Source organism: Typopeltis vanoorti, chromosome 3 (assembly GCF_054136105.1).
Source record: "Typopeltis vanoorti isolate ZY-2024b chromosome 3, IOZ_Tvanoo_1.0, whole genome shotgun sequence".
NCBI lineage: Eukaryota > Metazoa > Arthropoda > Arachnida > Uropygi > Thelyphonidae > Typopeltis > Typopeltis vanoorti.
This window is the reverse complement of record NC_143551.1, coordinates 176882482-176909927: the sequence shown is the minus strand read 5'-3', so window position 1 is coordinate 176909927 and position 27446 is coordinate 176882482. Positions and strand designations below refer to the sequence as shown.

Sequence of the window (27446 nt, the reverse complement as noted above, 5' to 3'; positions counted from 1 at the left end):
ATAAATATATCTAATATTTTACTACATGCAATATTGAATATATATAAAGATAATGAAATAAAAATAAAAATAAATGAAAAGTTTTCTGAAAAACAATCTATAAACCAAGGAGTAAGACAGGGATGCCCTCTGTCTCCAACATTTTTCAATATTTACATTAATGAAATATTAATACAGTGCAACACTTTAAACAATCAAGGTATAGAAATTTCCTGGAATAACAAAATAAATACGCTATTATTTGCAGATGATCGGGTAATAATATCAGATAAGGAAGACAATTTACAAAGAGCAATATATAATTTAAACATTATAGTAGAACAGTTTGGAATGAAAATTTCCATAGATAAAACTAAAAGAATGGCATTTTGTGGACAAACTCCACTTAGAAGCAAAATAGTTATTAATAATAAAATAAATGAACAGATAAATGCTTTCATTTATCTTGGATGTGAAATATCATATGAAGGAGAAAAAGACATAAAATGAAAAACTTCAAAATTTTTACAGATTATAGGCCTGATAAATAGAACACTCAACCCGAATATCGTATAAAAAGAAACACGCTTGAAAATATACAATACTTTAGCAGCCCACATTATTATATGGCAGTGAAATTTGGGCAATAAACAAACAAGATAAACAAAGAATAAAAACAAATGAAATGAGATTTATGAGAAGAACTGCAAAATACACATTATTAGATCAAAAAAGGAACAAAGACATTTTAAAAGAACTAAAAACAAAATCAATAGAAGGAAAAGTAAACAATTATAAACAAAAATGGATTGAACATGTAAACCGAATGGCCAACACCTGACATCCTAAACAAATACTAAAATATAAGCCAACTGGAAAGAGAAGGCAGAGCAGACCTCAAAAAAGGATATTGGATGGATAATGAGACCGGAACAGACCAATATGGTCTATATCCGTAATTAGTGTTATGATGATGAGGTTTAAGGCTTTTTTTTATTAAGAGTTACTTTCCTTATCTTTGTAGAAAATTCTGTAGTTAAAAAAAATCTTGTTTTCTGTAAACCCAATCTCAGCTTGCTGCTACTTTTTTGTAACATGCACAATAGAGAGCTCTTTTTTTTTTTTTACCTGGTAATGGTCATTCATTTTATTGACAGTGTACTCTTAATTTCTGTTAAGATGTGATAGTGTCATCTGATGAGTTTGTTGTTTCCCATCCAGGCTTATCTTATTTGCATAAAATTATGGCCTCAGTACTAATGCTGTACTTCTGAGCTTAAGAGTCATTCATGTTGTTGGACTAGAAATGCCTTCTGTGTCATTCATGCCATTAATGGGATATTATCAGGGATACTATGGGATATTAGCAGCCCTGCAAGAGGATTTGAATAAACTAGACAGATGGGCAAATGAATGGGGGTGTCGGTTCAATGCAGCAAAATGTAAAGTCTTGAGGTTTGGGATCCATCGATGGAGGAGGTAGGGGAGACGAGATCTGGGAGTGATGATTGATAGAAAACTGAAATTCAGGGAGCATATTGCAAAGGTGGTGAGGGTAACTCAGAGGATTGCTGCAATACTGAGAAGGACGCTGACCTGCAGAGGTAAAATAGTTAACATTCCGTTGTATAAGACTCTGATCAGACCATACTTAGACTATTGTTCTTGGTCCCCAGGATTTGAACAGGATAAATTGACTGTGGATAGGGTACAGAGGCAGATAACAAAGATGATTTCAGGACTGTACAAGATGAGTTATGAGGATCGACTGAGGGAATGTGGACTGCAGAGTTTGGTGGATAGAAGAAGGAGAGGTGATATGATCAAGACTTTTAAACTGTTGAGAGGCAGTTACAGGGTATACATTGGAGAGTTCTTTCACTTGGTGGAATGGCGGGAAGGAGCAATGACAAGGCCCCCCCCCCCCTGGAAGTTACTAAAGGAGGCTGTGCGAAAGAGGGTGAGGAGTGGTTTGTTTGCGTGGAGGATAGTTGAACCTTTTAATGCATTGCCTGAGAGTGGTTGGAGCAGGAACGGTCAATGGGTTCAAGGAGTGGTGTTGGATCTTGAATGAAAAGATTTCCTTAAAGAAATAATTTATTCAAGATTCAACAAGTTTTAGCTAAACAACAACGAAAATGCTTCGTTGTTGTTTAGGTAAAGTACATAGGTAAAGATACAAATTGTTTAATGAATCATATGGTGGTAGTGCTATTTTATGTAATATTACTTAAAGGTAAACGATGTCATTTTTTTTGTAAGAATTTATAATGGAAGAAGTATTCTTTATAAGATATATGTTAAGGCATGTAACAGAAGTTCAAAGTCCACTAACGAAAACCTCGGGTGAATTGTGTAGCCTACGGCAAATTGTCTACGTGCGGGGCGGTACGCGCTCGGTGTTTTCTCGGAAGACGCGGCATGCACACGGAATTCTCCAGGAAGACGCGAATAGAATAAACAACACGTGCGCAAAAAGAGGGTGCCGGGCAGAAAGGCATGGGAGTGAAGAGGGCGCCAGAGGTAGTGGATATAAAAGAGGTTTGTCCCCTTTTCAAGGGGTCTTTTGTGTTTTGTCGGTTTTGCTTTGGATTTTCTTGTGAAGTCGGGGCGAGTTCGAGCTCAGGGTCTTATCAATAGCGTGTAGTTATTCACGTCCATCGTTTCGAGATGTCATATGGAAGGAATCGACGGGGAGATATTCGGCAGTATTCCGAGCAAGCTTGAAGGAACTGACCACCATATACGTCCACGTGAATCGTGAGCCATGCTGTTTATAGTCCATGTTGGGAAAGAAAGGCAGAACAATGAAGTCCAAGCCTAGCCTGTGAGACAGTCGTCTAGAAGAAGACCGGACATTCCGTGGGACGAAGTAAGGATAAGATGACAGAATGAATATACTTACAGAAATATGGTAATGTAAAACCTTTTGTAATTTTTTGTTAAGAAAGAGAGGAATATTGTGAATAATAAGCCTGTTATGTATGTAGTCCACTGTGCAGGATTTAGAGTGACAAAACTTGTGTTAGAGCAATTACTTTATTTATAATTAAGCAAATAACACCCAATGTTTCGATCTCTATATTGTGGTCATCATCAGGAAAGTGTATGAACAAAGCACAAGCTACATGACACTACACAAAAGTAAGCTGAATCTAACTGCTTTGTTAATTGTTTATGCTAGTCTGACCTCTGGTGAAAAAAAAAAATAAAAATAAATACATAAATAAACTCAATAAACCTTTTTTTTTTTATTATTTTTTTTATATATAACCAGGTTTTATATATAACCTGGTTTTGAGGAAAAGTTGAGACGATGCAATTTACAGTGTCTAGTGGATAGGAGACAGATGGGTGATATGATAGAGATCTACAAGTTAGTAAAGGGTTCTTATAGGATCAGTGTTGGAGAGGTTTCCCAGCAAATACTGGGAGATCAGGGGAGAACCAGAGGTCATCCCTTCCAGGGTTGACCTCTGGTTCTCCTTGATGACCTTGCCTAAGAGTGTGGTGTCTGCAGAGAATTTGAGTGTGTTTAAGGCTTGGTATGATGAGCTGTGTGTATGATAAAAAGACCTCCTAGATGAGTCTTTCACTCCATGGGGGGGGGGTCTTGGGATAATAATAATAATAATAAAAAGTATAATATAAAATTTCTTTGCTCCCTTCCCCATCCAACATAGCAGATAAAGTACAGGTAGAAGCAGCCAGTATACTAAATTATAATAAACAATTAAGTTGCAATGTAACCCAAGCAGAAAAAATAGCCCTTAAATATCTAAGAAATATCAATGACATCATTATCACCAAGGCTGACAGAGGCAATGCTCAGTCATTCTTAATCGGACAGCTTACCTTGAAAAAATAAACCAATTTAACCAATTTATATGTATAATAGCATGCTGATGATTTAAAAAAAAATGAATCCCTGTTTATGTATTGGCCTGTGTGTAGGTTTGTGATAGACCATGAAGGACAGACAGCCTAGGGGAAGATGTTGACAAATGTCTGGAAAAGGAAGAAAGTTATTGTTTTCATTTTCAATGGTAAATTGGATATATATATATATTTTTTTTTTTTTTTTAAATAATTTCATTTTACTTCTTAAGTGCCTGCTCATTGGAGAAAATTGTTAGGGTTCTATGCTTGAGAGTGCTGATGACCTGCTAGTTTTTGTGTTGAATGGTATTATGAATCCTTGTGTATGTATTGGCCTGCATGTGTAGGTTTGTGATTGACCATGAAGGACAGACAGTATGAGGGAAGACATACAAGTTGTGTCTCGAAAAGAAACATAGTTATTGCTTTCAATCTCGATGGTAAACTGGACATTTTTGTTGTTTGTTTGTTTCGGTGGCTTAGGAATGTGTGTAATGTTCACAGGCTGTGGGGACCAGATCACAAAAATATCATCAACGTATCTGAGCCAGATTTTGAGCTTTAGACTTGCTGAATCAAGATCTTGTTGCTTGAGATCTTCCATGTAAAAGTTAGCTATCGGGAGGAGAGGGGGATGGGGTACTGAGAAGGTACGGTCATCAGCACATGAACATACCTTCTCTTTGCAGGTCGAAATTATTTTGCCACATGAAATATCTGGAGCAAAAATGTGGGCAGAGAGGACAGTGATATCAGCTGGAATTTTTTTTTCCACTGTAGTTTTTTTTTTAATCATTTGCATTCATTTTAGACAAATTATGGACTCAACAACTGTGTTGAAAATAATTATTTTAATTTCCCAATGTTTCAACCTTCATATTCAGGTCATCATCTGGAGTATACATATATATACAGAGACAAGCTGTATTGCATTTCACATAGTATGCTAAAGAGATGATGATTTTATCAACCATTATTCTACTGGCCTGACCTCTAGTGAAAAATAAAATTAAACTAAATAAATGAAATAAAATAAAATAACTACTTCAAAGTTATATTCTATTTAAGACAACATCAGAGAAACATTCTTTCATATAGATAGTTTTATTACAGCAAAAATGATGTTCTAATTTAACATGACAATTATTATATTAGATTTAATATCCTGGATTACCTATAGTCCTATTTATAATTAACTCTTAGGAAGAAAGATTATGTGGGTAGAATATGTACCTTCCATATTCTTGGGATTTTTAGACCATCATTATTGTTAAGATTAGGGTGGTTGATAAGAATTTCACAGACCTCCTTAAATTTACGTTCATACCATGTTTTGGTGTGGTGTAAACAACAGGTGCTTTTCCAGTCAATTCTATGTAAAGTGTTCAGGGCATGATCAGAAAGGTCAGCTTTACCATAGTTATTATATTTAATGTGTCGTTTATATTCCTCTTTTCTGATAGGAATTGTGCATCCTGTTTCCTGTGTATAGGGCAAATTACAGGTGCATTGAATACGGTATACTCCAGGGTGGGCCAGCAGAGGGAGTGGATCCTTATAGATGAGTTGAGTAAGTTCTTTAATTTTGCAGGAGGTTTAAAGGGTGGCTTTAAGGTTGTATTTCTGTAGTTTTCTGTTTATTTTATCTGATATCTCTTTAATGTATGGAATGGTTACAGTTTTATTGTAGTCTAGTTTATTTTTGTTTTTAAGTGTGGTCTTGTGAAGAATATTGTTGATAGTATTTTGGGTATAGCCATTTTTTAAGAAGGTATTGCTGATATCTTTAAATTTGTCTTTAAGTACTTGTTCATTGGAGCAAATCTTCAAAGCCCTGTTTTTTTAGTGTGTTAATAACACCTAGTTTTTGTGTTGGGTGGTGGTAGGAGTTTGTTTATATATTGACCAGTATGTGTAGGTTTATGGTAAACAGTGAAGGAAAGACTGTCAGAAGGAAGACGTGTGACAAGAGTATCTAGAAATGGAAGTGTGTTCAGCTTTTCAATCTCAGTTGTGAATTGTATGCATTTGTGTTGTTTGTTTAGGTGGCTAAGGAAAGTGTCTAGTATTTGGCGGCCATGGGGCCAGATAGTGAAAACATCGTCAACATATCTAAGCTAGACCTTGGGTTTTAAAGGAGAGAAATCTAGAGCATGTTGCTCAAAATGTTCCATGTGAAAGTTAGCAATTGGGAGGGGGGGGGGATAATGGTGAGCTCATGGCTGTGCCTTCTTTTTATAGGTAGAAAGTATTTTGCCACACAAAATAGCCAGAACATAGTACATGTGCAAAGAGCGCTGTGATATCAGGAGGGAATTTGTCCTGTAATAGAAGGATTGTCATTGATTGGGACATTGCTCCTCCCTTTTCCCATTTATGGTTGGCTGCTTCTCTGGGTATGGCATTTCAATTGTCTGTTGCTTTGTTGTTATTGTTGTTATTTTAGTCTTCATATCTTTGCTATTAGTTTTTTGTTTTTATGTAGAATATGCTTCGCCGAGTTGCCTGTAATCCTCTCTAGAATATCCCAAATATCTGGATTTAAGTGCTAGATAGCTCTGAATTTAGTTGCAGAAAGTTGCTTTATGTAATTGCTAGATTTTTGGCAGGCCTCATGGATTTGTTCTTTCAACATGGCATTTTCCACCTGAGATAAATATGGAGTGCTTTGGCTGAAGCCAACTTCTTTTTAAGTTCAATGCAGTTTGGTATCAAGTTTCTGTCTCTACATCGTTTTAGAACAAGGTTACAAAGTGGTCAGCATTTTGTAGAATTTATGGAGACAAAACACACGTTAGAGTAATTAGTTGACTTATAATTAAGGAAATCACACTCAATGGTTCAATTTCTATATCGAGGTCATCATCAGGAAAGTGTACATATGAACAAGACACAAGCTACATGACACGACATGAAAGTAAGCTAAATCTAACTGCTTTATTAATCGTTTATGCTATCCTGACCTCTGGTGATAATAATAAATAAAACCAAATAAATAATAAAAGGAAATAAAAAAAATCAATAAATAATTTTTTGTTATTATAGGTTATAACATGCCAATGATTAAAAAAATTACAGTGGGGAAAAAAAAAAATCCTGCTGATATCACTGTTCTCTCTGCCCACATTCTTTGCTCTAGATATTTCATGTGGCAAAATAATTTCTACCTGCAAAGAGAAGGTACAGTCATGGGCTCACCTCCCCCTCCTCTCCAGATAGCTAACTTTTACATGGAAGATCTCAAGCAACGAGATCTAGATTCACAAGTCTAAAGCTTCAAAATCTGGCTCAGATATGTTGATGATACATTTGTCATCTGGCCCACATTGGCCCCTGAACATTACATACATTCCTAAGCCACTTAAACAAACAGCACAAATGTATCTGGTTTACCATCAAGATTGAAAGCAATAACTATGTTCCTGTTCGAGACATAACTTGTATGTCTTCCCTCATACTATCTGTCCTTCATGGTCTATCACAAACCTACACACACACACAGGCCAATACATACACAAGGATTCATACCACCATTCATCACAAAACCTAGGGGTCATCAACACTCTCAAACATAAAGCCCTAACAATTTTCTCTGATGAGCAGGCACTGAAGAAGTAATATGAAATCATTAACCAAACCTTTATAAAAAGTGGTTACAACAAAAAGACATTTCACAATATCCGCAACAATAATGTCATGAAAGGTAAAAAAATTACAAAAATGCCATGGCCATATACATTAGAGATTGGAAAAAATAGATAGAACATTGCAAAAATACAATGTAAAAGCAACTTTCAAACCTCCTGTAAAATTAAAAGGTATGCTCAGTTCATCCAAAGATCCCCTTCCTGACCTTTCCCACTCTGGGGTTTACAAAATTCATTACATCTTCAACATACCCTACATAGGGAAAACAGGGTGCACAGTTCCAACAAGAAAAGTTGAACGTAAAAGCCATGTTAAATTCCTTAGCTATGGTAAAACAGGAATGTCAGACCATGCACTCCATACATGTCACAGAATTAACTGAAAAGGCACCAAGTCTCTACACTGCACCAAAACCTGGTTTGTAGGAAAATTCAAGGAAGAGTGTGAAATTCTGATTTATCATTCTAATCTCAACAGGAATGATGGATTAGTAATTCCAAGAATCTGGAGGCCCCATCTGCAATCCATGAAGCATCCAGAACATGATGGCAGAACCCCAACACATAATAACCTTAAGACAACAGGACTATAGAGATGCATTTGATGTAGTTCCAGCATAGTTTTTTTTTTTTTTAATCATCAGCATTTTGTTATCTTTATTATTATGTATTTAAAAAAAAGATTTATTGATTTTTTTATTTATGTATTTAATTTGTTTATTTATTTTATTTTATTTTATTTTATTTATTATTATTATTATTATTATTATTATACGGGTACCTCCATGAAATCCGAAGACTCATTGTGGGAGACCAATCTATCTACACAATCTATCATACCTCTTTTTTAACCCATTAACAGATAAAGCACTCACAACTGACTCTGGCAACCTATTCCACTCATTCACCACATTCCAAGCAAAAAATGTAGTCCTCACACCCCTACTGACCACAGCTTTATTCAACTTCCAGGGATGACTCCTTGTTCTGGTTCATCTAGCCAAGTGCTGAAACGTTTCCCCTACATCTATCCTATAAAACTCTTTAAGCAACTTAAATGTTTTTATCATATCCCCTTTTTTTCTCTTATCAACAGACTTCTACAGTCCACACACCTTCAATCTATCCTCATAGGGAACATTCCACAGGCCACTCACCATCTTGGTCACTTGCCTCTGAATCCTCTCTACTGCTTCGTCATCCTATGAAATCCAGTATTTATAAGGCCTTGATAAAGAGGAATAACAACTTCCTTATCTCTGCTTGTTAATGTGTTCTTCAATAACCAAGTAAACTTATGGGCTACCTTAGCAACTTTAGCAATATGTCCTCTAAACTTAAACTTTCTGTTTACCACCACCCCTGTTTTATTTTATTTTCAGCAGAGGTCAGGATATCATAAACAATTAACAAAGCAGTTAGATTCAGCTTACTTTTGTGTCATGTCATGTAGCTTGTGTCTTGTTCATATGTATGTTTTCCTGATGATGACCTCAAAATAGAGGTTGAACCATTGAGTGTTATTTGCTTAATTATAAGTAAAGTAATTGTTCTCACACATGTGGTTTTTCTCCACAAATCCCATTCAGTGAATGCTGATCACCATGTAACCTTGAAAGAAAGAAAGAAATGTACATAGCAAACCAATAATTATATTTTGCTGGCTTACTATGTACATTTATTTTGTCATTGATTTTTATATTTTTGTTTATCTGGATGTATGCTCTGCGTTTAGTTATTGCTGTCTTGCAATCACCACTTTTAATTGCATACTGTCTTGGCTTTGATCAAGTCCTTTAAGTTTTTATCATTTTTACCTTGAAGTCTTTTACACAGCTATGTAAATTATTATTAATTAATTAAAACTTCATTAAAGTAAACATTTAACCCTAGTTATTACAAAGGGACTGCTTCATCATAATAAATAGCTTAGCTTTTTCTTTCCTACTTTAAACAATTTTGAAGCATCATGATCTTTTCATCATGAAATTTACTGTATCCGTGTTAATTTTTTCTGCATCTAGCCATTTTCTGCATTGTAGCCATTAGTTGGGATAATGTGACAATAAAGAATTCAGCTGCGAGTGATGTCAGGTTGGAATACAGTTTGGTGGCTCTGTTCACTGTGGGTTTTTATGATATCATATTTTGGGGAGGGATGATGTTAAAGTTTGTGAATGTATCTACCTGTGTGGATTAATTTGTTTGTGTAAATGAAGAGAAAAAAAAAATCTTGTTAGGGAAATGTGCAATTAAAGTGGCTAGAAAAGGCTGATTATCATATTTTGTTTTTTCTGTTGTGAACTAGATTCTGGATTGTTAGCCATTGAGGTGGAGAGTAATGAGTCTAGTGTGTCTGAACCATGTGGTCAAATGGAGAACACATCATTAATGTATTTTAGTTACTTTGATCTTGATACTGCAATTCTTGTTGCAGTATTAAGATCAAAGCAGGAAAAAAAAAAAAAAAACATGATGTTACAACTTCCTGAAATTTCATGCTGGCTGGAGCAATGCTTAGTGAAACAAGGCCCTTTTATTTTAAAACTGTTCTCCAACTGACAGCTAATTATTATTATGACAAGTCTATAACTTTCTCCTCCTGAAGCAAAAATTAAAAATATAGCACATGCAATTGAAAAACAGAAGAGCAAAGCAAAAAAAAATATTGTAATTCTGGTGCTATGAATGACTTAACTAGTGATAAATTCAGTATGAGAGAAGATATGAAAGGATTGTTGGAAGAAGCAAGAATAGTAATAGTGAAAGAATAGTGAAAATCATAAGTATATTCGTAAATTGTAAGTATATACCTAGATATGATGGCAAATGATTCAATGCAGAGGCTGTGTAGAAGGAAATGAATGCGAGTTTCTAGATGTGTGGAGTGAGTTTGAGGGAAGAATGGATTTGTATAAGAAGGATGGCCTACACTTGAATGCATTTAGTATCAAGAGTCTTGAGGAATTATTAATTGGTATGAGACCTAACACAGGAAGTAAGAGAAACTAGATTATGATGAGAGGAATAGTGAACATCTCTGTGTAAAAGTAACAATGTTGCGTAACTGTGTTAATGGTGGGAATGTGCAATTATCATGGGAATGATTATGAGAAGAGAACAATTTTGTGTTCATCTGGTTCAAACTTATCAAGCATGTGCAAGAATGTCTGCATAAGTAAGGCACTAGATAAGAAGAGCAATCAGCAAGTTGTCCAACTGTTTCATGCAGACTACAGAGATGAGTATATAAAAACATACAGGTAACTTATTATTTTTATACATGAATTCTAGGAGTATCAGAAACAAACAGAATAAAGTTTATAATAAATTTAGTTTAATCCTTTATCCAAGTGTGAGCAAACAAAGTTTGTGCCTGAAAGTATCTTCAGGACTGGGGTAAGGTGGTGCAACTCGTTGCAAAGGTGGAGCAAGAACATCACTCCTATCTCAGTAATTAAAAAAAAAAAAGGAATAAAGTTTGTTGCTTTGGTGAAATATGTTTGGACCTCAGATTGTAGGTGTTAGCAAGACCTGACTATCAGAGGCAAACATACTGACATTGTGTGTAAAGGGTACCCTATTTTTAGGAAGGATATATAGACAGGATAGGTTGGTTGGTCAATTTGGATTTATGGCCAAAGAAACTCAGGCTGTGAGCCCAGCATATTAGGTCTGTTAATTGTGTGTGTGTTTTAATAATCAAACAGAAATAACACAATAACCAGGTGAACAAAATAGGTGGAGATATCTTATAAAAGGCAATCTATCTTTCTCTCATAGTCCATTGAAACTACAGCTCCTTTATCTGCTTTTGAAATAGATATATGGTTCTTTTGTTTTAATGAAAGCAGTGCACAGAATTTAGTAGTAGGTAAATTACATGGAGGTAATTGCTTCTAATAAGTGTTGCAGCAACTTCAAAGTGTAGTTTGTTAGCCTCCTCACTTGAAAGACTAGAAAGATTAGGTTCAATATTATGCAAAATATAAGATACAGAATGAATTTAGGTATGGCAGCAAAATCATCACCTTTAGCTAGCATGCTAGTCTCAGCATAAATTAATGGGTGCCCAGAAATGTTTAATTACTTATAAAATGTTAGAATTAAAGATTAGTGTGTTCTAATGCCATGTATAAAGGAAAGACATAACAAAGAAGAAGTTAACGTTGAAGATGAGTGGAACTTTCTGACAAATATTATAACCAGCTCAGCTGACAGATTTTTAGAAAAACACAGTAAAACCAAATAATCACTGGATAACAACTAAGATAAAGCAGTTATGGGAGCAAAAAAGGCAGGCTAAAGAACATCTGAATAAACTATATAATGACCAAAATAGAATATATTGCAAAAACCTTCAAAACAAGCTCAACAGAATGTGCTGAAATGACAGATTAGCTAAATGATAAAGCAGACAAATGTACAGAAGCCGATTTATGTGATGACTACAAATTTCTCTACTCTGAGGTTAAAGAGATTACCAAAGACTGCATTCCTTCACCTTTCACCATGGAATATTTGCAAGACAAGGAAATATTAGAGAAATGGAACACATCTGGTACAATTACTTCTCTGATATCTTTAAAGATAAAAGCCACAATGAGAAAGATACAACACCCATAATTCTGGAGGAAGAAGTATTTGATTAAGTGAAAGTATATCCTTTCACTTAATCATTTACATTTGACTTAATCAAATGAAATTTGATTAATTTGAAAATTGAAATTTGAAAAATTTGGTGGACCTGATCTAATTAAACAACTAAACTTTTCATTGATATTCTTTTCACTGGGACTATCCCAAATGATTGTAAAATAGGCAAAATCTTGTCTATACATAACAAAAAAAAAAAAAAAAAGAGCAACGTTCAAAAATGTTTCAATTATAGACCAATTACTCTTCTTTGCCATTCTTACAAAATCTTTGTCAAAATGATAGTCATCTAAATAATGTTTATAAGCAGCTAATAGAAGAAGAACAAGCTGGCTTTGGAAAAAAAAAAAAAAAAACGGCAAACAATTGACCATATATTTACTCTTCCTAGTCCTGCCAAAATCACATGGGACAAGGAACGAGATCTTTATTGCTGTTTTATGGATTTTAAATAAGCATCTGATTCTGTCAATAGAGAAAAATTTATTTAGATATTAACAAAGAAAAACATAGACTGAAATACTAAGATGTGTTTCAAACTACTATCAGAATACAAGTGCAGTAGTTGAATATATAAAGATATCACAACTAAAAAACTTGAAATCAAATGAGAAGTTATGCAGGTATGCCTGCTCTTCCCATGCCTTTTTAACATTTTCATCAAAGAACTGATTAAAGAAGCATTATCTTCAGCAGAAGGCATAAAAGTCAATGGAAGACCACTCACAAATATCATATGCACAGATGATGTAGTAATTATAACAGATAATAAATCAAATCTCCAATACCAGCTTGCTAGTACAAAAAACAAAACAAAACTGCAGAAGTTATAATAGAAGGAAACCATAAAACAAGTTAATGGTTTTATTTACCTAGGAGCATATTTGACTTCAAATTTAAATGACATAGAAAAATAAAACACAGACTCTCCATAGCATGGTCAATGATGAATCATCTTAATAAAATTTGGAAAAACAATAAAATTCCTAGAACTCTAAAAATAAAATTATTTGAAAGTATAATACTACCAACAGCTCTCTAAATGACAGAAACTTGCACCTTAAAAATTAGAAGCAGAAAGAAAACCATTGGCTTTTGAAATGAAATGCTTCAGGAAAATAAACAGAATTCATTGGACAGAACATATGACTAATGCACAAGATTTGAATATCCCTAACTCAACAATTCTTAACACAATTAAAAAGCATCTACTCTGTTAGTTTGCTCATTGTGTGAATTGAACTGGACAGACTTCCTCTTTTGGTATTTGAGGGTACCATGGAGAGTACAAGACCCAGGGGAAGACCAAGTTTAACATGCCTTAAAGTCTTGAGAACTGCATTGGACTTTCAGAATCATTGGCATATCAAAGAGCTTGCTTTGGACAGAGAATGGTGTAAGGCTCTTATCCACATGGGACTCCCTCTTATCCCTCTTGAAGACAGAAGAGGAAAAAAAAGAAAAAAGAAGAAAAATGGCTGGTTTGCCTGTTTTGTGTGATGAAGAACTCGAGTTTTTCAGCAGGAAAAGCCCTTCCACCATATGAGACTGGCCAACTCACCTTCAGTTGAAAATCTCTGATAAAGGTTCTTTGTGTCCTAGACAGAATTTGGACCCAGGTGTTTCTAATAGATAGGAGAGGAGTGGGTGTGCTGCTAATGATATCAGATGATTTGCATCCAGTTAGAATTGAGACCTATGACTGTGGCACCATAATGGTGTTCCATGATGCAGTGCGGAGTAGTACAAGATCAAATACATAGCATTGTGTTTTTACATTCCTAGTTGGATCAGTTGATTGCAAAGAAGAAATGCATTAACAAGTAAAGGTGATGAATGTGAATGTGAAAAATCACGTGGTTTTGACTTGGGAAGTGGATGATTTTATGAATTTTCCATTCAGAAAAGGCTATATGCTAAACTACAGAGCAGGAACTTATGACAAACTGAAGAGTATGGTATCGTTTGTTGGATGAGAAGGATATTGACAATGCGTTGGAAGTATTTAAAAATATGTTAATGATACAATATTGGAATGGTCCTAGAGTTTGAAGAATAAATCGGCAAGAGAAGAATAAATAAGCAAGAGATTTGTAAGAAAAATATTATGTGGAGGAAATACTGTGTACATAAGAATGATGTCGGTTATGAAAATTATAAGAAGCAGGCCAGAAGAGTTGTATGAAAAGCAAAGTCTGAGTATAAAAAGAAACTGGTACTGCAAGCTGAATTCTTTTTGCAAACCCAAAAAGAGTGTTTTCTATCATTCTTTTGCAAATAAAAGAAAAAACTGTACTGAATACAGATGGTATGTAAATGACAAATGTAGAAGAGATTGTTCAACTACTGAATCCCCATTTTGCTAAAAGCTAACAACCTGGTGTATGCAACATTGAGCACACTGTTCTTCAGTGGATGAAGAAATTCAGATGTATGAGGAGGAGATACTAGAGCTGTTGCACAAATTTAATAATTCGGCAGTAAGGATTAATGGGTTATCTGCACTGATGCTAAAAGAGTTTTCATCTGAACTAGCTATTCCTTTGACTAGACTATACAATTTGAGACTCAGTACAGGGAAGATTCCATGGGAGTGGAAAGAATGCATAGTAATCCTATTGCACAATGGTGGTTCAAAGACTGATGTATTGACTTATGTAATAACTTTTTTTTTATGGGCCTGTCATATATTTGTAATACATCCATGACAAATGTAATACATTTGTGCTGTGGGAAGATTTTTTTTTTTTTTCCATTTTATCAATTATATATACATATATATTTTGTATTTTTTATTAATTTTTTATATAGTCTGGAAACTCTGTTATAGAGACTAAACATGGAACTTTTTCATGCCACTTCAGGCCTCCAATAAGTGAGATGGTGGTCCTACACTGGGCAGTGAAATTTATCTTGCACCTAAAGACAATCGCAAACATCCAGCAGCAGGGATTGAACCTGCAACCTGCTGGTTGGAGAATGGTATCAACCTGTCAGTATCTCTGGAGGAGTGGTGAAGATTTTTTTAAAGTTTGTTAGAGCTTGTAACAAAAATGGGTTGATTGTGATTGTATGCATTGTAACAAGCAGCATGGGTGTTATATTTGAGTAACTTGTTCACGTTTCATAATGTTTCTGTTGAGTTACATAAGGGTGGTCGATACATCGTGACACTTTTGGACTTTGCTGAGGCTTTTGACAGGTGCATGGATTTGCTATAAATTGGAGAAGGCCTCCAATTTATAGGGATGAGATTATAAAATATTAGTGTAGATAAGAGGATGGTTGACTAACATATCAAAAAGTGGTATGTGGGGGATGCGAGTCTGCAAGATTTAAGGTAACCAGTGGTGTTACCTATACTGCATGGATCAGTCCTTTGTCCACTGTTATTCATTCTATACCTTAATGAAATTGGGAATGATTTGACAGGAGATATATAGCTATTTGCTCATGATGCAAAGATTCTATCTTAATTTACTCATGCATAGACACACACTTTGCTGTTCAGGTGTTCAAGGGGGAGTGTGTTATGTTTGCATGTGTGTGTGTGTGTGTGTTCACGGGGCTGGTTTGTCTCTTTTGAGAGACAAAAAACCAGTTTCTGGGAGAAAAACTCTTCACCTCTGTATGAGACCAGCTAACTAACTATTTGATTGAAAACACATAAACATTCCTCACGTCATGGACAGGATTTGAATCCAGGTCTTTCCAACCAAAGGGCTCATCTAAACCAACTGACTGAGCTAAGGAGGTTCTATGCAATGATATTCAGGGTAATTTGGAATGCAGCTGATATGCAGTATTCACAGAATGATTTGAATAGGCTGAATTTGTGGGCATGTGAAAAATGGCTCAGTTCAATGTTAGTAAATGTATTCATGCACTTCGGTGTGATTAGATATCCAGTGTCATATATTGGTGGGATTATCTAGAAGAAACTGAACATGCTAGTAATCTTGGAATTTTAATAGGTAGGAAGTTGAAGTTCAAGAGCCATATTGCAAAGATTGCAAATACAACTCAGAGGGTAATTGCAATGCTGAAATAAACCTTGACATGTAAAGATGGATCAATCCATTTTTAAATTTATTCCCCAGTTCCAATGCAGTAATTGTTGCCACAATGAATGCTATCATCATTTAAGAATGAAGGACAAAAGGTATGTGAGGAATTGAGTAAATGATGTTAATAAGGCTGTGGGACTTGATGATATATCACTACATGTTTTGAGGGAATGTGATCTGCCTTGGCATACTTGCTTAATATGAGGCTTACATTAGGCTAATTCCAAAGGAGAGGAAGGAAGGCAAGATTGCACTACTTCATAAAAGAGGTGACAGAAGTCAAGCTTCAAATTATATGTCTTCTGTGTGTAGTGGTTAGTGCTGGAGAGGTTAAGGAGTACCAGGATCCAGAATTGGGTTGACAAGAGTGGTATTCTTTTTGGTGGGCAACACAGATTTGCTAAAGGAAAGTCATGTTTTAGTAATCAGCTTACTTATTATAATAAGGTGACAGGTGCATTGGAAAAGGGAGTGGGATATACAGTAGTGTACTTAGATTTTACAAAGGGTTTTGGTAGATTGCCATATTATAAGTTGGTAGCAAAAAAACTGGACTAGAATGGGGTTGGATATTAGTGCACTTTACAAAGAGGAAAGTCACTAGTGGTTCACCTGAAGGGTTTGTTTTAGGACCATTGCTATTTGATCTGTGTCAATGATATTGAGGAATGGTTTGAATGGGGATATTCAGTTGTTTGCTGATGCAAAGTAGGGAAGAACAGTGAGCAGATGTTTTGGCTTTACAAGAGCACTTCAATAGACTTAGTGAGTAAGGCTGATAGTTCAGCATTGCAAAGTGCAAGGTTTTAAAATTCAGAAAACAAAGATGGAATGTAGAGTATGCAGTTTGGTGGGGATGTATTGTAGGAAGTGGAGAAAATAATAGATCTGGAGGTGATGGGGAGTAGGTATCTAAATTTTAAAGGATGCATTGCTAAAATTGTGAGGACAGCACAATGAATTCTGGCAATGATGTAGAAGACACTGACTTATAGAAGTAAGGAGATTCTAGTTCAATTGTATAAGACCTTGATTAGGCCAACTATGGACTACTGTGAACATATTTGGTCAGCTGCTTTTCAAAAGGATGAACAGATATTTGAAAAGGTCCAGAGGCAATTGACAAAGATGATTTCTGGTATCTGGAATGTTGAATACAAAAAAAAAAGTTGAGAAGATGCAATATACAGTCTGGTGGATAGGAGGAGGAGGGCAATATGATAGGATGTCAAAGTTAGTAAGGTGTTCTTATCAGATTAATATTGAAGAGTATATCACACTGAAAGTGTGATATCTCCAGAGAATTTGAATGTATATAAGGCATGGCAAGATAAGCTGTGTGTGCAACAGAGAGACCTCTCTCGATGAGTCTTTGAATCCATGGAGGTCTGAGGTTAATATTAAACCCAAGGTAACAAAATTTAATAATATAAGTCCACATATTTATCCCATGCACATGCTACTATTATTACTCTTTTACAGACCGCAGCACTTAACAGGACTTGAATTAGTAAGACAGATTTGTGAAGGAAAATTAGACCAAGGACGTATAGGTTCCACTGGAATCAGTTTCTTTCCAAGAAAAATACAGTCTGGATCATTTACTGGTGATACTGGCACTGCTGGGTAAGTACATAGACCACTTAAATATATACAGAAGCATAATAATCAGTATATAATATTTCATAAGAAATAACATTCTTATTTTCCTCCACATTTTACCCAATCATTCTGCTACTAGTATGTCAGAAAGTCTTCGGCTTTTACATATCTTTCAGCATCTCCACACACTAGCTTCCACCGTTAAGATTTCAGTAAATGTCAAGACTAGTATGGGAAGTTCTCTCACCATAAAGCATAGCATTATACTTGTCCCATGAAGGGAATGTGCTATGTATTATGGGACAACGATCAATTTGATGTGAAGTCAACTGCTTTGTAGCTTAGTTTCAAAGAAATTTCACATGCAAATTTTCATTTGGTTATGCTAGAGTAAAATACTGAAGAAAACAGGCATTTAATTTCTTGTTAGGTATCATTAGGGAACATTACTAATGAAAGAACATGTGCTATAACAAATTATGGAAAAAGACTTGTAAGTATAAAACCAACTGTTTTAAACTTAATATTGCAAATAGTAATAGCATGAAATCTTCAATAATAGTGGACTGAATTTTTGCACAAATGACATAACATTTCATGTACAAAATACAGCTGTTAGGCATAATGATGTGGGAAGTAATGCATAAATAGTGAAGAATTTATGGAGACAGAAACACATGCTCAGTGTTTCAACTGTTTTAAACTTAATATTGCAAATAGTAATAGCATGAAATCTTCAATAATAGTGGACTGAATTTTTGCACAAATGACATAACATTTCATGTACAAAATACAGCTGTTAGGCATAATGATGTGGGAAGTAATGCATAAATAGTGAAGAATTTATGGAGACAGAAACACATGTTGGAATAATTACTTTACTTATAATTAAGAAAATAATGCTCAGTGTTTCAACCTCTGTATCGAGCCATCATCAGGAAAAGAAAACATACATATGCACAGGACACAGGTTACATGAAACTACACAAATTAAGATAAATCTAAATGCTTTGTTAATCGTTTACCTTAGTCTGACCTCTGGTGAAAATAAAAATAATAAAATTGTACATGTTTTTGGTCATAAAATGTTTCAAAATATAAGACTTATTGTTTAATTGACCATATATTTATGAATATATATATGAACAGAAGTACGTTTTAAATATATTTAAAACGTTTTAAATATACGTTTTAAATATATGGTCAATTAAACAATAAGTCTTATATTTTGTAAAAATAATAAAATATACACAAAAATCTAAACCATAGGTTCCCAAACTTTTTCGGGCCACCGCCCACTTTGGAAGACATAAATTTTGTAACGCCCCCCTATTATACACACATATATACATGCTCTATTTTCTCATTGACATAGAAAATTGACATCTATTTCTATCTGACATGGTAAATTTTCAAATGATTAAATAATTGAAATAGAAAATTGATAAAAAAATTGATCGTGTAAGACGGGCATAAGATGAATTAAAATGCAATATTTAAATTTTAAATGATTATCTAATCGCAAAATCACGAAAATAATTAATTTTTAAATATATATTATTCATTTCTTCTATAAAGAGCCACGGACCCCTAGACCGCCTGAATGCTGCCAAATGCTTCTGATCCCACTATGGCCCCTAGAAGGCTTCAGCATCCACTGGGGGCGGTACTGCCCACTTTGGGAACCTATGATCTAAACTAACAAAATACATTTTTTTTATACATATCAATATAATAATATCCCATTCAGTCGTGCTGGCAGAAAGTATGGGCCAATCAAGTGGTCAATGTAGGAGTCTGGCCCAAACATTTATGGAGAAACGCCACTGGTATGAATGCGGACGTATGGCATGCGGATTTCTGTTCACCCACACATGATAATTGTGGGTATTAAAAATGCCTTCACATGTAAAGGTGCATTCATCAGTGAATAAGACGTGCATGAAAGTCTGGCTGCACTGCAGTCGGCTGCAGGAACCACTGTGCAAAATCCACACGAGGCCGGTAATCTGCAGGTGTCAAGGCGTGCACCCTCTGTGCATGGTAGGGGTGTAATCGTTCGCCTCGTAGAACTCGCCACACCATCAATTGGGGCACACATACAGCATGGGGAATTGCTCGCGTGCTACATTTGGGACGATCTGTAAGCCCTAGAATTTTCTCTGTAACACGTAGCGTCCTCACATGCCCTGTATCCTGCATGCCGCTGCAGAGGAGCCCATTTCACACAGATGCCAGTGCAATCGCTGAAAGGTTCTTCGATCAGGCACGCGTATGGTCTGAAAGCGCTCTCAGTACAGTCTTTGGGCTTCCCTCGCATTCCCGTCCGCAGCTTTGTAAATGAAATGCATGTCAGCCTTCTCCTGATTTCTACAGTGGAGTGCAAAAAGGATGGATTCAAAGAATCCATCCTTTTTGCACTCCACTGTAAAAATAACAATGACTGCAAAAACCAGCGCTTATAAGTGTTCACTGGAAAGCGTCCTCTAGTGCTTCACCGCTTGAGTTCAGACCATGCATTATATGATGAAAAGTGCTTGTTTAGATGTGTTCTATCACCCCTTAAAGTTTGGCCCAAGAGTTCTGAATCACCCTGTATAAGTCAAGTGGATATTAGATCCAGCATGATTTCAAAGCCAAATATAGAAACTATGAAAGTTTCGTAAGGTAAGTTGACCAGCGAGTTATTGTTTTCAATCTCGGTGGTAAATTAGATACGTTTATGCTTTTTTTTTAGGTTGGTTAGGAATGTATTTAATGTTTTGCAACCATAGGGCCAAATATCGAAACAATTAAAACAACAGGTTTAATCGTTTTTGTATGTGTTATTACAAGTTTAATTATATTCCTGAAGATCTCTGTGACAAAGATAAAATATTGAAATGATTAAACCTGCTGTTTAGCTATTTCTCTTTGTGCTCTAGTTATTCTATTAAATTGTGTTATGAGTGTAAATCAGTACCTAAGCCTAAATGCTCTTTTATTAATTCTGCATGGAGATATAGCACACAAAAGCTAAACCATATGGTATATGCTGAAGCTGTGTTTATCCCAGTTTCTAGTTAATTGGCTGGCCTTCCTTAAAAGGTATAGGGTCCTGTGTTCAGTTTAAAGCAAAATTTCACTCACCTAAAGCTCTCTGCATCTACTTACATGCCAGCTTTGCTTTGTGAACAAATCATTGTGATTTGTGCTAAATCATCTACTATTAATACAGCCATTAGCTCTCTTCAAGTTGAACTCACTTTTATTCTCATTCCCAAACTTTGGAGTATTCTCTTTGAAATTATTTTTGAGAAATCTGCCTGTAAAGAATTTCAGAAGATAAAAGATAAACATATTAAAAAAATTTAATAATCTTCATAGTTCTTCTCAGCTGCAAAGTCAGCTGCTACAAGTTGTCATTAACCTGTCATTGAAAAAGAGTCAATGAAGCAGCCTTTAGTGTACTTAATGTATTGCCTCAGGCAAGTTCCTAGTTTAGAAATCATGTGCCATATAGAGTGTGGCATGAAGAACTTGCCTCCTAATGTTGCCAACAACCTCATAATCAATGTAGTTAACATCTTATCAGAGACGTTGTCCAAAGAGAAATATCTGAAATATCTCCATGCATTACGTAAACTCTGCAACAACAATAATAAAAACATAATCATTAATAGAGCTGAAAAAGGTGATCTAGCCAAGTACAAGGTTCGAGACTGGCAATATCAGGGAGCATGTTTTTCAAAATGCTCCATATAGAGATTGGCCAAAGGAGGTTATGATCCCACTAAGTCTCAGAAGAAATCATTAAAAATGGCTTCTAAAAAATGTCACATCTTAACTGCCCGATGCTGTTAAAAACTCAAACCTTTTAGTTCTCCCCCCCCCCAGATATACAGTTGCTAAATATTCATAAATCTAGTTACCCTCTCAATCCCATAATAGATGCTACTGACTCCCCCCCCCCCCCCATCTTTTAAAATTTGTCAAACAGTTAGCTAAATCTTTAATTCCACTTACTGGCAAACACTTCTTCTTATATAAAAAATTCCACACCTTTCAAATCTTTAATCCAGAATTTAGTTTTAAACAATAATGATCATGGTGAGCTTTGATGTTACCTCCTAATCCACAAATATTCCCCTTTCTGACATTCTAAATGCACTGAAAAATGCTTTTCCCTTGTCATTATTGATCTCTTTAATTTTGCTGTCCATACTGATTACTTCTCTTGGAAGGGCACCTTATATAAAACTCTTCACCTCCTTTGGCCAATCTCTATATGGAGCATTTTGAAAAACATGATCCCTGATATTGCCAGTCTCGAACCTTGTACTTGGTTAAGATATATTAATGTGTTCTCTATTTGGCAACATGTTTTAGGCACATTATACTGTTTCCTCTTCCACTTAAACAGTCAGCACCCCAGAATCCAGTTCACTATTGAAAGAGAAAATAACAATAGCTTGCCTTTTTTTAGATGCTCTAATCACACGTCTGCCCAATGGCACCTTTGTTTTGAGTTTATAGAACACACACACACACACACACACACACACACACACACACACACACACACACACACACACACACACACACACACACACACACACACACACAGGTAGACACATACATAAACTTTCCCATCATTCCACTTTTCAACAATATGGTGTTATCAAACCCTTGTCAACAGAAACTCTAACCTCTGTTCCACATAAGCTTCCTTTACAGCAGAACTCACCTATGTTTGCCAAACCTTCCTATTCAGCCAGTGGTTACAATGTTAAAAAGATCTACCAATTATATCTCTTCCACCTCCTCACATCCCTCTCAACATAAAAACTACAGTAATATCATTACTATTCCCTGTATCTAGGGAATTAAAAAAAAAAAAGCCAGAACTTTAAAGAAATATATAATTTCTGCATTGCTATTAAATCTCATTTGAATCTGGATTCCCTTGTCTTTTCTCCTAAGGATCCATTTCCTTCCCCTATCTATTTCAGGTATTTACAAGGTTCTTTGTTCTTTCATCTTATGATATTATGGTCATACTGGGAGATCTTCTAACATCCACCTAGATCATAGGTTCCCAAACTTTTTCGGGCCACCACCCACTTTACAAGACATAAATTTTGTAACACCCTCTCCACTATTATACACACATATATACATACTCTATTTTCTCATTGACATAGAAAATTGACATCTATTTCTATCTGACATGGTAAATTTTCAAATGATTAAATAATTGAAATAGAAAATTGATAAAAAAACTGATCGTGTAAGATTATTACTATTATTATTATTACTATTATTACGGGCAACTCCAGGGAGTCATTAGACTCATCGAGGGAGGCCCCAAATCATATTCATCACAACTATTTGACATTCATACAGTATCTATCATACCTCGCCTTAAACTCATTCACTGTCACAGCATCCACTACAGACTCAGGGAGCGCATTCCACTCATTCACTACTCTAAAAGTAAAGAACCCAGCTCTAACACCCCTACTAACCACACTTTTGCCCAGTTTCCATGGATGTCCCCTAGTCCTCCCACTGTGGGGGGGGGGGGGGGTGGGGGGGGGGGGGGGTGGGGGGGGGGGGGGGTGGGGGGGGGGGGGGGTGGGGGGGGGGGGGGGTGGGGGGGGGGGGGGGTGGGGGGGGGGGGGGGTGGGGGGGGGGGGGGGTGGGGGGGGGGGGGGGTGGGGGGGGGGGGGGGTGGGGGGGGGGGGGGGTGGGGGGGGGGGGGGGTGGGGGGGGGGGGGGGTGGGGGGGGGGGGGGGTGGGGGGGGGGGGGGGTGGGGGGGGGGGGGGGTGGGGGGGGGGGGGGGTGGGGGGGGGGGGGGGTGGGGGGGGGGGGGGGTGGGGGGGGGGGGGGGTGGGGGGGGGGGGGGGTGGGGGGGGGGGGGGGTGGGGGGGGGGGGGGGTGGGGGGGGGGGGGGGTGGGGGGGGGGGGGGGTGGGGGGGGGGGGGGGTGGGGGGGGGGGGGGGTGGGGGGGGGGGGGGGTGGGGGGGGGGGGGGGTGGGGGGGGGGGGGGGTGGGGGGGGGGGGGGGTGGACTCTTCTCGACAGTATTTTATGCATCAAGATTTGCTGAATTTGAAAACAGATTGTACATATATCTATACAGTACACATATGCACACACAGTTATATATTGCAGTTATCTCTACTTTTTTTATTTACACATGTTCATAGAAACTGCATCACCTGCTGTAACCATATTTTTTTTAGTAATTAAATGTGAATGCCTATTTGAAAAGGGATAATAACACAATAATTCTCACAAATAATGATGATATAACATTTTTGTTTTTGATTAATATTTGGCTCTTTTCAATACAACATGTGACATAATTAGGAAATGACAACTAACTTGACTAATTTGTATTTCAAAATGGAGTAGACAGTAATATTTTCACTGGAAAAACAAATACCAGTATCCAAATTTAGTTCATCTATACAGTTTTGCTAACATTTAAAGCTAAAAATTCACTTTTTGCTGTTTGGTACTTTATGGGTCCTCCTCTTGCCTTTATTACAATTGGCATTAGTGGGACATTGACGAAGTCAATTTCCTGATGGATGCAACTGTTATTTCTTGGTTCCATACCCTTATAATGGTTTCTTGAACTTCCAAAGTGTTTTTGGCTTCTTCTTGTGTATTTCAGTCTCATTTATTACACAAACTCTCAATGAGGTTGAGATCTGGGCTGTTTCCTGGCAACGGTAGTTGCTGAATCGAGTGTTCATTGAATCACTTATTAACCTGCAACAAAAATTAGGCAAAACTCGATTCATATGGTGCATTTTCGGGTTATAATAGCATTACTCAATTATATATTTGGTTTAATCCTTTAGCCAAGTGTAAGCAAACAAAGTTTGTGCCTGAAGTATTTTCAGGACATGGTAACTTGCGTCAAAAGTGGTATAAGTTCTCATCACTTACCTTAGTATCCCACAATGCAAAGCACATATCCTTGCAGACATGTATAATGCTATGCATTATGGGAAGGTCACTACCCAGACCGATTTCAACCTTTATTGAGGTCTTATCACATTAGAGATGAGTTTATCGAAGTTTTTTCACTTGGCTATGCTACCAATTATACCTTTGGTTTAATATGGTTTAATCAGGGGGGGGGGGGTCTTGCTCCCACTGATGAGGCCTCAATAAAGGTTGAAACCGGTCTGGGTAGTGATCTTTCCCTTAATGCATAGCATTATACATATCCGCAAGGATATGTGCTTTGCATTGTGGGATACTAAGTCAAGTGATGAGAACTTATACCACCTTTGCCAAGAGTTGCCCCTGTCCTGAAAATACTTCAGCCGCAAACTTTGTTTGCTTACACTTGGATAAAGGATTAAACCTAAATATATAATTGGTAGCATAGCCAAGTGAAAAAAACTTCCATCAGCATTACTTACACTTTTTGCCATATGACAAGGGGCAGAGTCATACTGAAAGTTGCAGTTTGTCATTATGGTAAAGTGGTCTCTGATAGTAGGCAGCAATTCTTCTAAAATTTTTTTGGTACACTTGTGCATTCATTGAACCTTTTGTAAAATGCAAGCAACCAACACCATGATACAACATGTATCCCCAAATCATCTGACTGGCTGAGAATTTGATTGTTGACAACAGACAGTCAGGGTTGATTTTTCCCCTGATTATCTTTGAACTGTCTGCTGTTAGCACCCTGCAGGTTAAACGTTTTCTCATCAGAAAAAAAATTACTCTTTTTTCACTGATCAGGGGTCCATTTAGCATTCCCTTTGCACCAACTTAACCAAGTCAATCTCATTTTTTTGGTTAACAAGTACTTCCTTTCAGGGTACCTGTCTATCAGTCTCTGTCGAATGAGTCCTCTCCTGACAGAGCTTGCCGCATTCCAATTTTCTTTCCAGTCCTGTCAGTTCTCTAGATGATGCACAGTGATTTTTGAGGCAGAGCCAGTTTAGAAATCAGTCTTGGCATGGTGTAGACAGTGGCTTTCTTTTCGTCTCCCTTCTTTCTTTCAGCAGATCTGATTTCCTTTACTTTTGACAGCAGCAGCCATACCATAGTTGATTAACACCCTTTTAGCTATTTCACAAGAGAAATAGCCTCTATTCAAAGCTTGAATCACACTTTTTTTTGCAAGGTGTTAACTGCACGTAACTAGCCCAGTGATCTCATCACAAAAAAGGCAAAAACTTGCTCTTGCTGTCTATTTATACCATAAAGAATTCCGAAGCAATAGCAGTGCCTGTTACATTATACAGAAACACATGGGTGATAGATGATACAATACAATGAAATATCTAATGATAAACCAATGAAAATGACCATTTAACTACTAAAAACTAGATTTATGTAAGGTGATGCAGTTTCTATGAATATGAATATATATTCTTTTTAAATAAACCATGTCATCTCTTTATCTCTTGGTATCAGTCATTTAAAATAATTTATAATATTTTCTACTGAGTAAAAATGAATGTTCAGAATATATATATATAATTTATTACTTTTAATTATTTATTACTTTTAATAAATTTTATTCTCTTAGATGGTGATATAATCTCTAGTCCCTGCACAATGATATCAAAACTTATCCATTCACAAACATCTCAATAATATTTTTCTTTTTGAGACAGTTATTTTATGCATCACAATTTGCTGAGTACAACATGTATAATCTGTTAATAAAAATCATACATTTATAATACTGCAAGTTGAGTAACTTTTACTATAGTGTTTTGATGTTTATCACACTAGAGTGTGTACAAATGATCAGCTATATATAAAAAAAAAAATCCTTTAATACTTTTTTGATTCTACAAAGGGAGCAGATGATCTCTATTAGTCCTGTCTTTTGTAAATTGACAAAACATGATTTCCACCCTTAGTGTAAGCATGCTGAGCTGCTGACTATCAACGATTTTAGAACCAGTTGGCAACTAGATTAAAACAAAATCTATAATAATGTTTATTTTGGCAATCCAGCATTATTTCACAAGGCTACACAAACACCCTTCAAGTTAAAAACATTTAAAAATTTCTCTCATTTTAATTGAAAGTTATAATGGACTCTCAGATCTTTGGATTGTGAAATGAATGTCCAGCATTAACATGAAAATACTACTACTACCACCTTATTTTTTTACGATCCCTAATACATGCAGTTGTTTGACTTTATAGTACATTAATACTTAAGTATTTTAAATTGTGACAATGATCATAATATATAATTTTGTATAATGACTATACAGCTCAGCGTTTTAAAAAACTTCATGCTGTAGAGCTGCATATACTGGCATTTTACAGCAGTATTTGTCTGATGATGCAGATAGTAATTCCATGTGTGGTGTTTGGTGGAAGAAATTCATTCATTTCCCTGACAGGTGGCACAGATGTTTCCAGTGCTCCACCTATCGATCATTATATTTGGGTAAGTCTTGTTCTTAAAATGTATATTTATTATTTATTAGGAGCATAATGCTGCTTTTTCAAGTGTCACTACCATGTCTTCTCTTTGCTAATGGACAAACTGAATTGCATCTCAAGGGTGGCACTAATGCTGAAATGGCTCCTCAGATTGACTACACTTTAATGGTATGTAAACTGTTTTTAAAAA

General features: G+C 36.1%; 1 protein-coding gene across 4 annotated transcripts in view; it reads left to right on the top strand.

The window, feature by feature from the left end:
* Positions 1-27446, top strand: part of Rtca (RNA 3'-terminal phosphate cyclase) — a 169550-nt gene that overhangs the window by 40911 nt on the left and 101193 nt on the right. For 3 of the 4 annotated variants that reach the window (XR_016548149.1, XM_090390966.1, XM_090390968.1), the window contains exons 3-4: positions 17711-17854; positions 27301-27424. Coding sequence is in view for 3 of the 4 variants with exons in the window: in XM_090390966.1 (XP_090247092.1) it covers positions 17711-17854; positions 27301-27424 (268 nt within the window). In the remaining variant the exon portion in view is untranslated. Of the gene's footprint in view, positions 1-17710; positions 17855-27136; positions 27261-27300; positions 27425-27446 lie in introns of all 4 variants that reach the window. The other variant, XM_090390967.1, reaches the window with a different exon arrangement.